Source organism: Bos mutus, chromosome 4 (genome assembly GCF_027580195.1).
Source record: "Bos mutus isolate GX-2022 chromosome 4, NWIPB_WYAK_1.1, whole genome shotgun sequence".
Taxonomy (NCBI): Eukaryota; Metazoa; Chordata; class Mammalia; order Artiodactyla; family Bovidae; genus Bos; species Bos mutus.
In genome coordinates this window covers 110,802,842-110,820,490 of record NC_091620.1, presented here as the reverse complement: position 1 = coordinate 110,820,490, position 17,649 = coordinate 110,802,842, and the positions used below count along the sequence as shown (strand labels likewise).

Here is a 17,649-nt window from a genome sequence, read left to right as displayed (position 1 = left end):
TGCCATGATCTTTGTTTTCTGAATGTTGAGCTTTAAGCCAACTTTTTCACTCCTCTTTCACCTTCATCAAGAGGCTCTTTAGTTCTTCTTCACTTTCTGCCATAAGGGTGATATCATCTACATATCTGAGGTTATTGATATTTCTCCTGGCAATCTTGATTCCAGCTTGTGCTTCCTCCAGCCCAGAATTTCTCATGATGTACTCTGCATATAAGTTAAATAAACAGGGTGACAATATACAGCCTTGACGAACTCCTTTTCCTATTTGGAACCAGTCTGTTGTTCCATGTCCAGTTCTAACTGTTGCTTCCTGACCTGCATACAAATTTCTCAAGAGGCAGATCATGTGGTCTGGTATTCCCATCTCTTTCAGAATTTTCTACAGTTTATTGTGATCCACACAATCAAAGGCTTTGGCATAGTCAGTAAAGCAGAAATAGATGTTTTTCTGGAACTCTCTTGCTTTTTTCGTTGATCCAGTGGATGTTGGCAATTTGATCTCTGGTTCCTCTGCCTTTTCTAAAACCAGCTTGAACATCTGGAAGTTCAAAGTTCACGTATTGCTGAAGCCCAGCTTGGAGAATTTTAAGCATCACTTTACTAGCGTGTGAGATGAGTGCAGTTGTGCGGAAGTTTGAGAATTCTTTGGCATTGCCTTTCTTTGGGATTGGAATGAAAACTGACCTTTTCCAGTCCTGTGGCCACTGCTGAGTTGTTCAAATGTGCTGGCATATTGAGTACAGCACTTTCACAGCATCATCTTTCAGGATATGAAATAGCTCAACTGGAATTCCATCACCTCCACTAGCTTTGTTCGTAATGATACTTCCTAACAAAATTTGCCCCCCACCATGCAATAAAACTTTCTCTGCTCCAAACTCCACCTTTCTGTATGGTCTGGCCTCACTGTGTGACCAGCACAGTCGGTGACAGCTTCACCCCCTTTTCTGAGCTGTGACTCAGTGCTTCTCCTGCTACATCAAGGTGCCTTCTGTAATTAATGAATGACTCATCATCAACTGGTTTTTATATGTTTTAAATAGAAATTTCAATTTGCTGTCTTAGAGTACTTTGTCCCAAAGCTCCTAGCCTTCTGTTTCAGTGAGATTAGTCTATTTTAGCCATTTTCTTTTTTTTTTTTTTTCTCCTTAAAAAAAAAATCTTTAAAGTTGGATGTGGAAAGGTCACTGCAATCACTTTGTGAAACTCTTTGGAAAGATCTGCTGAGACCGGATATGCACAAACCCAGCAATTTCTGGCCCAACAGAGCAGGACCCCATGGTGCTTGTCCCAACGCCCCTTGTCCTCCACCTGCCTTTTGTCTGTGGAAAACTTGAGTCAAAGAATAAGTTTAATCAGGGAAATGAGAAATACAGAAACAAAGGAAAATGAAGGAGACCAGATAATAATAATGTAGTCATTAAGCATAGTCAAGGACCTTTTAGTTCCTAATATTCTGAGCCATATCGTGTGAGCTGTCTTATAGATATTGAAACCTCAGATAGAAGGAGTTAACTGCATAATGACCAGACTTTCCAAGGTGAACCCACAACTTAAACTGCCGAAATTCTGAGAACTGACCTCAAAGACATGGGGAAAAATGGACCCTGAAATTGAAGATTAACTGTACCTAAAAGAATCAGGATGATGCTGGTCAGACCATCCGTGACCAATCTGAAGACAGCTGTGGGAGCTGACTGTGCTGTTTCTGCATGGAGCCGCCTCCTGTCTACAAAAGCTCTTGTCCCACTGGTTGCCAGTGGGAGGGTGGAGTTGGCCTTTGGATCCACTGAGCTGTGCCATGATCTGTGCTTTTTTCTTTATGTATGTTATATTTCAATAAAAAGTGAGGGAAAGGGTTAGGATTGCTTTAGAGAATTTTATCAGAATTTTGTGTTCATTGACATAGTTCTTTGGACTTCCCAGCTGGCTCAGCGGTAAATAATCAGCCTGCCAGAGCAGGAGACACAGTTTCGATCCCTGGGCGGGGAAGATCCCCTGGAGTAGGAAATGGCAACCCATTTCAGTATTCTTGCCTGGAGAATTCCATAGACAGAGGAGCCTCGTGGACTCAGTCCAGACTCTTTTTTTCTTTTTTCTTCTGGACTGATGATACATTGCAGACCTCTAGGATAACCTCCTTTGCTTTCTTCTTCATAAGCATTTGTAGGCATAAAAACCTGCAACAACAGGGCAGTAATATGTGTGAAAGAGAGGGCTGTGTATGGTGTATATATGTGTGAATATGTATATATACCACTCTGAGTACTGTTTTCACTCAGTTTCACAGTGGATTAGGAACTAAATTAACTCACATGCTCAGCCTAGTCATGTCTGTTGACTTGGTTGTAGAGGTTAAAGTTCAAATTAAAGGTTAAGAGTGGTGTATTGCTAAATTCTTTTTGCTGTTATTTTTCTTCTTTTTAGGTTAACTCGATCATGGAAGGCTGTCATGGGTATGGTGTTTATACTGACCTTACTTCTTCTAGGTGAGTCTTACTAAGCAACGATCCTTGAAGCCATTTCACAGGGTGTGTGTGTGATGAGAGAGCTGGCAGGGGAATGACTCACATTTGCAATAAATGCCCCAGAAACCTGGAAGTGACTGAATGCTCTTGAACCATTCCTTCCCCCCGCTCAATATTTATTTATGAATCTGTTTGGCAGCATCAGATCTTAGTTGCGGCATGAAGAGTCTTCATTGCGTCATGCAGGGTCTTCCTTGTGGCTTGTGGGCTCAGTGGTTGCAGCACTCAGGTTCTCTTGTAAAAGTGATCTGGGTTTCTTTGTTGAAAACTTAGTGAGAACTTTATTTCTCTTAGAGTTGTTACCAGATCTAAGCTCGTTCTGTTTGACAAGAACAGGTCGATAAATCGGGAGGCAGGGTATCAAGGCAAGAAACAGAGACTTCATTCAGAAAGCTGGGCATCCGAGAAGATGGTGGATGAGAGTCCTGGAGTACTATGTTATGGGGTCTGGATGCCAGTTTCTTTTACAAAACAGAGGAGGAGGAGGAGGAAAGGAAGTAAAGTAAAAAGACCATGAAGCGAAAGTGTAAGTCACTCAGTCCTGCAGTGCCGAGTAGTAGTAGTAGTGGTAGTGTTAGTCACTCAGTCGTGTCCGACTCTGAGACCCCATGGACTGTAGCCCACCAGGTTCCTCTGTCCATAGAATTCTCCAGGCAAGAATACTGGATGGGTTGCCAATCCCTTCTTTCTCCAGGGGATCTTCCCAACCCAGGGATTGAATCCAGGTCTCCTGCATTGCAGTCTACTCCAGTATTCGTGCCTGGAGAATCCCATGGACAGAGGAGACCCGTAGGCCACAGTCCATGGGGTTGCAAAGAGTTGAACACAACTGAGCGACTAACACTACTGAGCGACTAACACTACCATTACTCCTGCTTTAAAGGCAAATTCTTTACCATCTGAGCCATCTGGGAAATCAAAAGGCCATAAGTGTTGCAAAATACCTCCTGGTTTGGCCATCCTCAGGGAAGGGATGCATTCATTTCTTTTTCCTGCTGTCATTCACAAGTGGGCAGGGTCAGAATGTCTCCCAGTGAGCTGAACAAAGACACTTTAGTTTAACATTCATGCAGTAGGGAAGGGTTCCCCAAGGCAAGCCATTATGTATAGACAATATCTTTTTAATGGACAAAAGCCGTGGGAAGCAATGATTAAAGTAAAAGAAACAGATCCAATATGGAGTCAGATTTTTTTCTTCCCTGTTACTAATCATGGTTCAAAATAAGAGAAGTTGCTTTGAAGTTAGGAATCCTTGATATTTTTATTGCAAACACATAGAATTGATCTTTTCTAAATCTGGGCGACTTATCTTGAAGGATTTTGACAACCAGAGACTGACTCATCATGGGGTTCTTGAAGAAATGCTAGAACACATGCTTTGCCATTTTCTGGCTGTAAATATCACACACCATGAATCCTAGTACAATGAGGAATTGTTCTGTGGTACGCGGACACCTTGAATTGCAGAGTGTCCAGGGAAGTCAGAGTTTCACCCAGCTATCGCCACAAAATGCCGTTTTACGCAGCAACGGGGGCTGTTCAGTTGGGCTTGCACGTGGATACCTGGACTGAGGGCTCTCTGAAGTCTGTGCCAGCCTTCCGTCAGCTGCATCTTAGTGCCCTGAGCACCCATCCCATCTCAGCAGACCTCTAAACTTCATCTTGAAGTTTCCAGTTCTACTGAGAACTGCACGCTGTCTGGCTCTGTTGCTTCCATCTGTCTGGTCTTCACCTCTGCTGATTTCAGCCTGTGAGCTTCAGCAGCCCTCCCCCGACCCCGTGGCTGTTGCTGGCTCCTGACTCACGAGCCCTCTGCCCTTGAGACTTCCCACAGCCCTACCCCAGCCCTGTGTCCAGTGACGCACGCCTGCTCTTCTGAGGCTCCACCGCCCTGCCTGTGTCAGGAACACGCCCTGTGAACAGTAGAATTGTTTGTGCTCAGAATTTTCCTTATTTTGGAAACGAATGCCCTATATCCCTTAGACATTTTTCTTTTGATGATTTTTGTTGATGTGGACCATTTTTAAAGTCTTTATTGAATTTGTTACAATATTGCTTCTGTTTTACTTTTTTTTTTTTTTTTTTTTTGGTTGAGAGGCATGTGGGATCTTATTTTCCAACCAGGGACTGAATCTGCAATCCCTTCATTGGAAGGGGAGGTTTTAACCACCGGCCTGCCAGCAAAGTCTCTGCTTTGACATCTTTTAAGATTGAAATATATACATCTTCTTAGTGCGTACAAACTGCTTCTTTGTCTTTCCCCACTCAGGTTCGATCCCTGGGTTGGGAAGATCCCCTGGAGAAGGCAATGGCACCCCACTCCAGTACTCTTGCCTGGAGAATCCCATGGACGGAGGAGCCTGGTAGGCTACAGTCCATGGGATCACAAAGAGTCGGACACGACTGAGCGACTTCACTTTCACTTTTCACTTTCACTGTAAGGTTACTCATTTGCCCACAAAAGTGCCAGATCCTTTTTAGCCACCACTGACGTGTTAATGATTTCAATGGAATTAAACTGAACTTGCATCCATTTTTATTTGCTAGGGTGAAATCCACATAATATAAAACGAACCATTTTGACATGAACAACTCAGTGGAATTTAGTGCATTCACAATGTTGTGCAAGTACTACTTCTATTTCCAAAATATTTTCATCAATGCCAAAAGAAATCCCACACTCTTAGTCAATCCGCAGCCCCACCCCACCCCCACCCTCTGGCAACAACCACCAATAATATGCTTTCTATTTCTAAGGACACACGTGTTCTGAATGTGTCATATAAATGGAATCATACCATGTATGGCCATTTTCGTTGGGCTTCTTTCACTAAGCTCATGTTCTTGAGGCTCATCCCTATTGTAGATGGATCATTCCTTTTTGTAGCTGAATAACATTGCAATGTATGGATAGACCACAGTTTGTTTATCCATTCAGCTATGGATGAACATCCAGTGTGTCCACCCTTTGGGTGTTGTGTATAGAACATGTGTGTACACGTATTTGTTTCAGTCAGTTTAGTCGCTCTGTTGTATGCGACTCTTTGCAACCCCATGAACCACAGCACGCCAGGCCTCCCTGTCCATCACCAACTGCCAGAGTCCACCCAAACTCATGTCCATCAAGGCGGTGATACCATCCAACAATCTCCTCCTGCCCTCAATATTTCCCAGCATTAGGGTCTTTACAAATGAGTCAGCTCTTCGCATCATGTGGCCAAAGTATTGGAGTTTCAGCCTCAGCATCAGTCCTTCCAATGAATATTCAGGACTGATCTCCTTTAGGATGGACTGGTTGGATCTCCTTGCAGTCCAAGGGACTCTCAAGAGTCTTCTCCAATACCACAGTTCAAAAGCATCAATTCTTCAGTGCTCAGCTTTCTTTATAGTACAACTCTCACATCTATACATGACCACTGGAAAAACCATAGCCTTGACTAGATGGACCTTTGTTGGCAAAGTGATGTCTCTGCTTTTTTAATATGCTGTCTAGGTTGGTCATAACTTTCCTTCCAAGGAGTAAGCGTCTTTTAATTTCATGGCTGCAGCCACCATCTGCAGTGATTTTGGAGCCTCCAAAAATAAAGTCAGCCACTGTTTCTATGGTTTCCCCATCTATTTGCCATGAAGTGACGGGACCAGATGCCATGATCTTCGTTTTCTGAATGTTGAGCTTTAAGCCAACTTTTTCACTCTCCTCTTTCACTTTCATCCAGAGGCTCTTTAGTTCTTCTTCACTTTCTGCCATAAGGATGGTGTCATCTCCATATCTGAGGTTATTGATATTTCTCCTGGCAATCTTGATTCCAGCTTGTGCTTCATCCAGCCCAGTGTTTCTCATGATGTGCTCTGCATATAAGTTAAATAAGCAGGGTGACAATATACAGCCTAGATGTACTCCTTTTCCTATTTGGAACATGTCTGTTGTTCCGTGTCCAGTTCTAATCGTTGCTTCCTGACTTGCATACAGGCTTCTCAAGAGGCAGGTCAGGTGGTCTGGTATTCCCATCTCTTTCAGAATTTTCCACAGTTTATTGTGATCCACACTGTCAAAGACTTTGGCATAGTCAATAAAGCAGAAGTAAATGTTTTTCTGGAACTCTCTTGCTTTTTTGATGATTGAACAGATGTTGGCAATTTGATCTCTGGTTCCTCTGCCTTTTCTAAATCCAGCTTGAACATCTGGAAGTTCACCATTTACGTATTGCTGAAGCCTATGTTGGAGAATTTTGAGCATTGCTTTACTAGCGTGTGAGATGAGTGCAATTGTGCAGTAGTTTGAGCATTCTTTGGCGTTGCCTTTCTTTGGGATTGGAATGAAAACTGATCTTTTCCAGTCCTGTGGCCACTACTGAGTTGTCCAAATTTGCTGGGATATTGAGTGCAGCACTTTCACAGCATCATCGTTCAGGATTTGTAATAGCTCAACTGGAATTCCATCACCTCCACTAGCTTTGTTTGTAGTGATGCTTTCTAAGGCCCACTTGACTTCACATTCTAGGATGTCTGGCTCTAGGTGAGTGATCACAGCATCGTGATTATCTGAGTTGTGAAGATCTTTTTGTACAGTTCTGTGTATTCTTGCCACCTCTTCTTAATATCTTCTGCTTCTGTAAGGTCCATACCATTTCTGTCCTTTATTGAGCCTATCTTTGCATGAAATGTTCCCTTGGTATCTCTTAATTTTCTTGACAAGATCTCTAGTCTTTCCCGTTCTATTGTTTTCCTCTATTTCTTTGCATTGATCACTGAGGGAGGCTTTCTTATTTCTTCTTGCTATTCTTTGGAACTCTACATTCAAATGGATATATCTTTCCTTTTTTCCTTTGCTTTTCACTTCTCTTCTTTTCACAGCTATTTGTAAGGCCTCCTCAGACAGCCATTTTGCTTTTTTGCATTTCTTTTTCTTGGGGATGTTCTTGATTCCTGTCTCCTGTACAATGTCACGAACCTCACTCCATAGTTCATCAGTCACTCTATCAGGTCTAGTTCCTTAAATCTATTTCTCACTTCCACTGTATAGTCATAAGGGATTTGATTTAGGTCATACCTGAATAGTCTAGTGGTTTTCCCCACTTTCTTCAATATCAGTCTGAATTTGGCAATAAGGAGTTCGTGATCTGAGCCACAGTCAGCTCCCAGTCTTATTTTTGCTGGCTGTATAGAGCTTCTCCATTTTTGGCTGCAAAAAATATAATCAATCTGATTTCAGTGTTGACCATCTGGTGATGCCCATGTGTAGAGTCTTCTCTCGTGTTGTTGGAAGACGGTGTTTGCTATGACCAGTGCATTCTCTTGGCCAAACTCTATTAACCTTTGCCCTGCTTCATTCTGTACTCCAAGGCCAAATTTGCCTGTTACTCCAGGTGTTTCTTGACTCCCTACTTTTGTATTCCAGTCCCCTATAATGAGAAGGACATTTTTGGGGGTTGTTATTTTAGAAAGGCTTGTAGGTCTTCATAGAACCATTCAACTTCAGCTTCTTCAGCATTACTGGTTGGGGCATAGACTTGGATTACCGTGATATTGAATGGTTTGCCTTGGAAACGAACAGAGATCATTCTGTCATTTATGAGATTGCATCCAAGTACTGCATTTCAGACTCTTTTGTTGACTATGATGTCTACTCCGTTTCTTCTAAGGGATTCTTGCCCAAAGTGTTAGATATAATGGTCATCTGAGTTAAATTCACCCATTCCGGTCCATTTTAGTTCACTGATTTCTAGAATGTCAATGTTCACTCTTGCCATCTCCTGTTTGACCACTTCCAATTTGCCTTGATTCATGGACCTAACATTCCAGGTTCCTATGCAATATTGCTCTTTACAGCATTGGACCTTGCTTCCATCACCAGTTGCATCCACAGCTGGGTATTGTTTTTGCTTTGTCTCCATCCCTTCATTCTTTCTGGAGTTATTTCTCTACTGATCTCCAGTAGCATATTGGGCACCTACTGACCTGGGAAGTTCATCTTTCAGTGTCGTATCTTTTTGCCTTTTCATACTGTTCATGGGGTTCTCAAGGCAAGAATACTGAAGTGGTTTGCCATTCCCTTTTCCAGTGGACCACATTCTGTCAGACCTCTCTACCATGACCCATCTGTCTTGGGTGGCCCCACACAGCATGGCTTAGTTTCAATGAGTTAGACAAGGCTGTGGTCTGTGTGATCAGATTGGCTAGTTGTCTGTGATTATGGTTTCAGTCTGTCTTCCCTCTGATGTCGTCTCTCAGTACCTACCGTCTTACTTGGGTTTCTCTTACCTTGAGTGTGGAGTATATCTTCACGGCTGCTCCAGCAAAGCGCAGCTGCTGCCCCTGACCTTGGACGTGGAGTAGTTCCTCTTGGCCGCTCCTGCGCCATCGCAGCCACTGCTCCTTTGTTTGAATACCTGTTTTCAATTCTATGGGTTATGCACCTACTAGTAAATTGCTAAGGAGGAATTGCCACTGTTTTTCGGAAAAACTGCACCATGTTACTTTCCCACTAGCAGTGTGTGATGGTTCTAGTTTTCCCACATCCTCACCAACACTTGCCATTCTTTTTTCACAACTGTAGCCATCCTGGTGGATGTGAAGTGCTGTCTCACTGGGATTTTGTATTTTTTATTCTGTACTTTATATTTCCCTAATGACTGGTATCTAGAGAAGGACATAGCAACCCACTCCAGTATTCTTGCCAGGGAAATTCTGTGGACAGAGGAGCCTGGCAGGCTACAGTCCATGGGGTTGCAAGAGTCGGACATGAGTTAGTGACTAAATCACCACCACCACCAATGAATGATATAAACTAATATTGAGCAACTTTTTACATACTTGTTTGCCATTTATACCTCTTCTTTGGAGAAAATTTCTTCTAATCTTTTGCCCATTTAATTGGGGTTTTGTCTTTTTGTTGTTGACTTGTAAGAGTTTTTTAAAAATATATTCTGGATACTAGACTCTTCTCAGATACATAATATTTCCCTTCATTCAATAGATTGTCCTTTCACTTTTTAAGTAATGTCCTTTGATGCATAAAAGGTTTCAGTTTTAATGATGTCATATCTAAGAATCCATTACTAAATTCTAGGTCATGACAGCTTACCCCCGTGTTTTTTCTGAGAACTTTATGATTTTTACTGTTATGTTTAGCTAATCGATCCATTTTGAGTTACTTTTTATATATAATATGAATTTTTAAATTTCATTTTTTAGCAAATGAATTAAAAATGAACCAAATTCATTTTTTAGCAAATGGATATCTTGTTGTCTCAGCATCATTTGTTGGAAAGATATTTTTCCCCATTGAATGGTCTTGTTACCCTTGTCAAAAAATTCAGTCAGCCCTAGATGTATAGGCCTAGCTCTGGATTTGCAATTCTCCTGTTTCTCATCACACTTGATAATCTCAGTTGTTCTATTTTTGAGTTCACTGAATCTCTCTGTTGCCCGCTAACATCTGCTGTTGAGCCTATTTAGTGAATTTTTTCATTTCAGCTATTGTACTTTACATCTCCAGAACTTGTTTCCTTTTGTAATTTTTCAATTGATATTCTCATTTCATTCATACTTCATTTCTTTGGTTTTCTTTACTTCTTTTCTATGGTTTCCTTTAGTTTTCGAGCATATTTAAGACAGTTGATTTGTAAAGTTTTTGTTCAGTGAGTTCAAAGTTTGAGCTTCCTCAGAGATGTCAGTCAAATTTTTTTCCCTTTAATGAGCTGTACTTTTCTTTGTATGCTTTGTAATTTTGTGTTGTAAACCAGACATTTCAGTTTCATAATGCAGTAACTCTAGGAATTGGCATTTCCCCTTTTCCAAAGGTTGCTTTATTACTTGTTGAGGGCTGTAGTCATTTGTTTGTTTAGTGATGGTCACTTTTCTGATATCACAGTGGTCAACCAATGTCCTGACAGGTTTCCTAGGATCAATGAATAAGAAAGAAAGAGCAAGGATGTGAGAACCATTCTCCCAGTCCGGGCTGTTTGGCTCTAAGCTGGGACATTATTTCAAGGCCAAACTGGGCCACCCACAACTCTGTCATAATCTTCACCTCCTGTTTGCATGCAGCCCACAGATCCACCTAAGGTGTAAGCCTGGGGTCTTCTCTGGGATCTTTCTTGAGCATGTGTCCAGTCCTGGACACGCATACCGCACTCTCCCTTCCCTTCCAAGCCCTTGTTCCCACATGAGCCTTCATCCTCTGCCTTCTCTCTCCCATGATGTTGGATCTGTCTGCCACTTTCTCCATTCACAGTCCCTTGCTCAGATGGTCATGGCCAGTTTATGTCTTTAATTCTTTCAACAGTCATTATACCCTCCCAGAAGATTTTTCTAGTGCATGGGAGTGGATGGAAACAAAGATTGGCCTCTGCACTAGACAATCAGGGCAACACCAGGCAGATAAGCACATAGAGTCAAAGTAGTTGAAGAATAAGGTCTGTGTTAGATCCCTGGCACAAGCAAGCTGCATCAGAAATATTGGCTGCCACCCACAAAGCCACTGCCACCATTCTGGGAGATAGTATGCAAGTGAGTGATAATGCCACACTGCTCTCTTGCCAAAAATAATCTGCCCTTTCCTTCAGTCCTCTGGTTGATGCAAGCTTGTGATTAGGTTTTGGAATTCCAATAAAGTTGATCTTGATAGTCTTTGCCAGCTGATGATTGTTTCAATGGAGAAACAATTTTTTGAGCACCTTTTGCTGCCATTGAAAATTATTGTCCCTCAAGATCCTGACATAGGACTTCCCTGATGGTCCAGTGATAAACAATCTGCCTGCCAATGCAGGGGACAAGGGTTTGATCCCTGGTCCGGGAAGATCCCACATGCCGAGGAGCAGCTAAGCCTGTGAGCCTCAACTACTGAAGCGTGTGCACCGTAGAGCCTGTGCTCTACAACAACAGGAGTCACTGCGGCGAGAAGCCTGAGCACTGCAAATGGACAGGAGCCCCCTTGGTCTCAACTAGAGAAAATTCCCCACAGCACCGAAGACCCAACACAATGAAAAATGAAAAAAAAAAAAAGTAACTTGCTATAGCTTCCCTCCTTAGAGGAATTTCTATTAATATATGTTGTCAACAACAATTCAACTAACAATCAAGTTAAGAAAAAAGAGGAATTTTATCCAAGCTAAACTGAGGATTGTATCCCACGAGACAGACTCTTAGAAGCTCTGAGACCTGTTCCATGTGTTAGAAGTTGAAGGCACAGTCATATACATTTTTGAGACAAAGGCTCATATGTTAAAATGACATACTGATATTTATATAAAGTTCATCCCCATTTTTGAGGCACTCTGATTAATGTGTAATGTGCATGCACACCATACATCAAGGAGGGAGGGAGAAGGCCTGAATGGACACAGAGAAGGAATTTTATTTTTTTCTTGTGCTGCCTGAAAATATAAATTGTTTCATCAATGTAAAATATAAGTATTTCCAGATAAACTCTTTAATCGAAGTTGATCTTTTCTTTAACAGGATTTATAAATCACATGAAGCTTAAAGAGAAAGCGTTTCCTCAGAAATCTAGACAAATTTATGCTGTAATTGCAGAATATGGTTCACGGCTTTACAATTACCAGGTGATGTTTCCTTAAATCATTTTGTCTGTTACTCATTTAAAATCTAATGTGCTACAAAGAGAGTCCAACTAGACATGTGTTATATTGGTTTTGCATGTGACTATCTAATAGAACATCTAATAGGTGTTCAGGCTGGATTTAGAAAAGGCACAGGAACCAGAGATCAAATTGCCAGCAGCCACTGGATCATTGAAAAACCAAGAGAGTTCCAGAAAAACATCTACTTCTGCTTTATTGACTATGCCAAAGCCTTTGACTCTGTAGATCACAACAAACTGGAAAACTCTTCAATTGATGGGAATACCAGACTACCTGACCTGCTTCCTGAGAAACCTGTATGCGGGTCAAGAAGCAACAGAACTGGACTTGGAACAACAAACTGGTTCCAAATCAGGAAACGAGTACATCAAGGCTGTATATTGTCATCCTGCTTATTTAACTTATATGCAGAGTACATCATGAGAAATGCTGGGATGGAAGAAGCACAAGCTGAAATCAAGATTGCCTGGAGAAATATCAATAACCTCAGATATGCAGATGACACCACCCTTATGGCAGAAAGCAAAGAAGAACTAAGGAGCCTTTTGATGAAAGTGAAAGAGGAGAGTGAAAAAGCTGGGTTAAAACTCAACATTCGGAAAACTGAGATCATGCATCTGGTTCCACCTCTTCATGGCAAATAGATGGAGAAACAATGGAAACAGTGAGAGACTTAATTTTTCTGGGCTCCAAAATCACTGCAGATGGTGGTTGCAGCCATGAAATTAAAAGACGCTTGCTCCTTGGAAGAAAGTTATGACCAACCTAGACAGCATTTTAAAAAACAGAGACATTGCTTTGCCAATGAAGTTCCATCTAGTCAAGGCCATGGTTTTTCCAGTAGTCATGTATCGATGTGAGAGTTGGACTATAAAGAAAGCTGAGCACCAAAGAATTGATGCTTTTGAACCGTGGTGTTGGAGAAGACTCTTGAGAGTCCCTTGGACTGCAAGGAGATCCAACCAGTCCATCCTAAAAGAATCAGTCCTGAATATTCATTGGAAGGACTGATGCTGAAGCTAAAACTCCAATACTTTGGCCACCTGATGTGAAGAACTGACTCATTTGAAGACCCTGATGCTGGGAAAGATTGAAGACAGGAGGAGAAGGGGACGACAGGATGAGATTGTTGGATGGTATCACCAACTTGATGGACTTGAGTTTGAACAAGCTCTGTGAGTTGCTAATGGACAGTGAAGCCTGGCGTGCTGCAGTCCATGGGGTTGCAAAGAGTCGTACACAACTGAGCGACTGAACTGACTGAGTGGTAAAGAATCCACCTGCCAATGCAGGAGGTGTAAGAGACTCTGGTTCGATCCCTGGGTCAGAACAATCCCCTTGAGGAGGACATGGCAACCCACTCCAGTATTCTTGCCTGGAGAATCCCATGGACAGAGGAGGCTGGTGGGCTACAGTCCATAGGGTCTCAACTGAAGTGACTTAGCATGCATGGATATGTATAACTGCTTCACTTTGCTGTACTCCAGAAACTAACATAGCATTGTAAATCATCTGTACTCCAATAATTTTAAAAAAAAAAATAAATAATGTTGGGACTGGAGATCTACTAAGTGGTTTTATGACTGCTGCTGCTGCTAAGTCGCTTCAGTCATGTCTGACTCTGTGCAACCCCATAGACGGCAGCCCACCAGGCTCCCCTGTCCCTGGGATTCTCCAGGCAAGAACACTGGAGTGGGTTGCCATTTCCTTCTCCATTGAATGAAAGTGAAAAGTGAAAGTGAAGTCGCTCAGTCGTGTCCAACTCTTTAGGACCCCATGGACTGAAGCCTACCAGGCCCCTCCGCCCATGGGATTTGCCAGGCCAAGAGTACTGGAGTGTGTTGCCATTTCCTTCTCCGGTTTTGTGACTAAGAGACTCTAAAAATCCTCCACAGTCTCCAATCCCTGTAAACTCCTGCCACAGATTGGATGTTTCTGATTCATCAATTTTTCTGCTTCCCAGTTTCTCCCATTTGCGATGGGAATGTCTATAGTATGCTGATCCCACTACTGTATTTTGAAAGTACACAATTTGTTTGATTTCACAGCATCTTAGCTGGAGGGGAGGTTGCTTTGGATGGATTGTATGTGGGGTCTCATCCGTATCTGACTTCGATGATATTTAGTTGAGGCATTGAACTTCAGACATAAGTTGATGCTGGAATGAATGAAGGCTTTGGGGTCTGTTGGGATAAAAGGATGTATTTTGCATGTAGGAACATTAATTTGGGGGCAAGAGTTAGAATGTCATAGACTGATTGCTGTGTCACCTCCAAAATTCATATGTTGAAACCTAATCCAAGGCATTGGAGAAGGAAATAGCAACCCACTCCAGTGTTCTTGCCTGGAGAATCCCAGGGATGGGGGAGCCTGGTGGGCTGCCATCTATGGGGTCGCATAGAGTCAGACATGACTGAAGTGACTTAGCAGCAGTAGCAGCGGCAATCCAAGTATTAAGGCTTCCCTATTGGCTTAGTGGTAAAGAATTCACCCACCAATGCAGGAGACTCAGGTTCGATCTCTGGGTCAGGAAGATCCCCTGAAAAGGAAGTGGCAACCCACTCTAGTATTTTTGCTTGGAGAATTGTGTGGACAGAGGAGCTGGCGACCTACAGTCCGTGAGGGTCAAAAAAGAGTTGGGCGTGACTTAGCAGCTAACCAACAACAACAAACCCCAGGTATTAGGAGGTGGGTCCTTTGGGAAGTTATTAGGTCATAAGGGTGGAGCCCCCTGACTGGGATTAGTACTATAAAGAAAGAGAACCCAGGGCTTCCCTGGTGGTCCAGTGGTTAAAAATCCACCTGCCAATGCAGGGGACAGGGGTTTGATCCCTGGTCTGGGAGGATTCCACATGCCAAGGAGCAACTAAGCCCGTGCCCCACAACTACTGAAGCCCGTGAGCCTAGAGCCTGCACTCCGTAACAAGAGGAGCCAGCGCCATGAGAAGCCCACCCACCACCGTGCAGAGTAGCTCCCCTTTGCCGCAGCTAAAGACCTGTGCACAGCAGTGAAGACCCAGTGTAGTCAAATGAATGAATGAATCAATACAACGAAAAAGAGAGACCCCAGCTCTGCTGGTGTCTTGATCGTGAAATTGCAGCTCCAGAACTGTGAGAAATCAACTGTTCTTCACAAGCTGAACAGTCTCTGGTGTTCTGGTGCAACCCAAACAAACTAAGCTGGCACCCCAAGGGAAGCTCTGGCAGATAGCACTTCAGTTAACCCCTGCCTGGAGCCCTGGACGGAATGGCTTCACGTTGGTCCTGGAGCTAGCTAGAGGAGAATAGACCGGACACTGGTGTTTGCTCTCTGGTCCATGCCCTGGCTCTCCAGTGCACCAGGAGGAGCCTTGTCCATCCTACACTTTGGCCTCTGAAGACAAGAGAGGGGAAGAAAGACAGGAGCTTCAATCAAGTCAACCACTGCTCTGTCGGAAGAAGGGACAGATCAATGAACTCACCCCATCAGCAAACTTGACCTGAGTTCCCTTGGGGCTTTTGAAATTCTCTGTTTCCTGGTTCATCCAGCAATTTCTGAATCTCAGGGTGCTTGTCATGAGGAGCCCCTAAAGGGGAAGATGGAGCTCGTGTGGTCCCTGCAGCTTTCCAGCCTAGTGAGGATCGTTCCCTGGGGAGTTCACAGGTCACACGGGAAGCACCCACAGGTTCAAGGATGCTGCTCCTTTTGCCCACACTGAGAATCTGAGAATCAGGTCCCAGATGGAAGGGCATCTCCTTGTGGGTCTGTGGAAACCCGAGATAACTCCTACACCACGAGGTCCCCACATCAAAGCCCAGGGCCCTAGGTTCACAGGAGGAGCCAGAGAGAGCTCATCACCAGAAAAACAGATGAGACATGGTCAATGGCGACCTCCAATTATTGCCAAATCGTGATCAACTGTATTGTGATGCCTAATTTTATGGGCCACTTTTGCTAGGCTATGGTGCTCAGATGTTTGGTCAAACACTAGTATAGATGTTACTCCGAAGGTATATTTAAAGTAAGTTTAACATTTAAATTGGTAGACTTTGAGTAAAACAGATTATCCTCCATATGGTGGGTGGGCCTTGTCTAATCAGTCGAAGGTTTTAGGAGAAAAAGACCAAGTTCTCCTAAAAAGGAAGACATTCCACCTCCAGATGCCTTCAGACCTGAGCTGCAACATCAGCTCTCCTCTGAGTCATGGACCTGCTGGGCTGCCCCACGGATGTTAGACTCCCAGCCTCCACAATCACATGAGCCAGTTCCTTAAAGTAAGTCTCTCTGTGTAAATACACACATCCTGCTCTGTTTTTCTGAAGAACCCTGACTAATATACTCCCTCTGCCTATGATATTCTGCCCCAGATCTTTGCAGGAGTAACTCCTCTCTGGCATTTCAGCCCAGCTCACGTGTCACCTGGGAGAGGCTTCTGTGGCCAGCCGCCTACTGGTGACAGTCCCCGTATATCAAGTGTTGCCTCTACTTCACCGTGGACTTGTTGAAATGAGCAGAGAGCTTGTGCAAGCCTGACACCCGTGTTCCCGGAACACGGAGTCTCCACAGACACTGGCATGAGTCAATGAAGGAATGAATGAGAGTGCTGTCATTTTGAAAGGCCACCTTCCTCTCCACTTCATGGGTTTAGGTGGATCAGCACACTCGACAGTGCCTTCTCCTTAATTTCTAAGGCTGAGCATATAAAGCCGGTATTTTTCACGCGGGTAGCATTTTACTGGGTCTCCCTGGTGGCTCAATGGTATAGAATCCGCCTTCCAATACAGGACACACAGGTTCTGTCCCCTGCTGGGGAAGATGCCCTGGAGAAGGAAATGGCAACCCACTCCAGTATTACCTGGAAAATCCCGTGGACAGAGGATATCTGGCAGGCTTGGGGTCTCAAAACAGGCAGACTCGACTTAGCAGCTAAACAACAGCATCAGCATTTTACTATGATCAATAACCAATGGTTAACCTGTTTTTCACACAGAAGAAAGTTCTGCTACAAACCATATGAATCTGTGACTCATTTCCATGTGACTTCTTTATAGATCCCAAGCTACATGCAATAGAAGCTGTTTCTCAGCCTTTTTTAAAATTCAACTAACAATAGATTTGAAGATGTTCCCCTGTCTTTAGACATTATTGTTTTAAAAAATATTTATTTATTTGGCTGTGCTGGGTCTCAGTTGCAGCATGCAAGATCTAGTTCCCTGACCAGAGATAGAACCAGGGCCCCCTCACTGGGAGCATGGAGTCTTGGCTACTGAGCCACCAGGGGAGTCCTTAGATATTATTTTTAACAGCATTTGATTGCTAACTAATATTCCAATGAATAAATAATATATTCAACAAATACTTATTTCTCAACAATCGAATTGTTTTCAACTTGTCAATATAAATGTCATTGTTGCTGAATCTTTTCACTCATTCTTGATTTTTTACTTAGGATAAACTAAAAGAAGGATACAGGAAGGATATTCACAATTTTTAGGTGACCTTTTAATAGTGAATCTTAATTAATCAATACTTTTTT

At 43.1% G+C, this 17,649-nt stretch overlaps 1 protein-coding gene across 1 annotated transcript in view; it reads left to right on the top strand.

The window, feature by feature from the left end:
* SUN3 (Sad1 and UNC84 domain containing 3) overlaps positions 1-17,649 on the top strand; it is a 39,170-nt gene that overhangs the window by 2,741 nt on the left and 18,780 nt on the right. The window contains exons 2-3 of the mRNA XM_005890516.2: positions 2,428-2,489; positions 11,991-12,094. Coding sequence (XP_005890578.2) covers positions 2,428-2,489; positions 11,991-12,094 — 166 coding nt within the window. The remainder of the gene's footprint in view (positions 1-2,427; positions 2,490-11,990; positions 12,095-17,649) is intronic.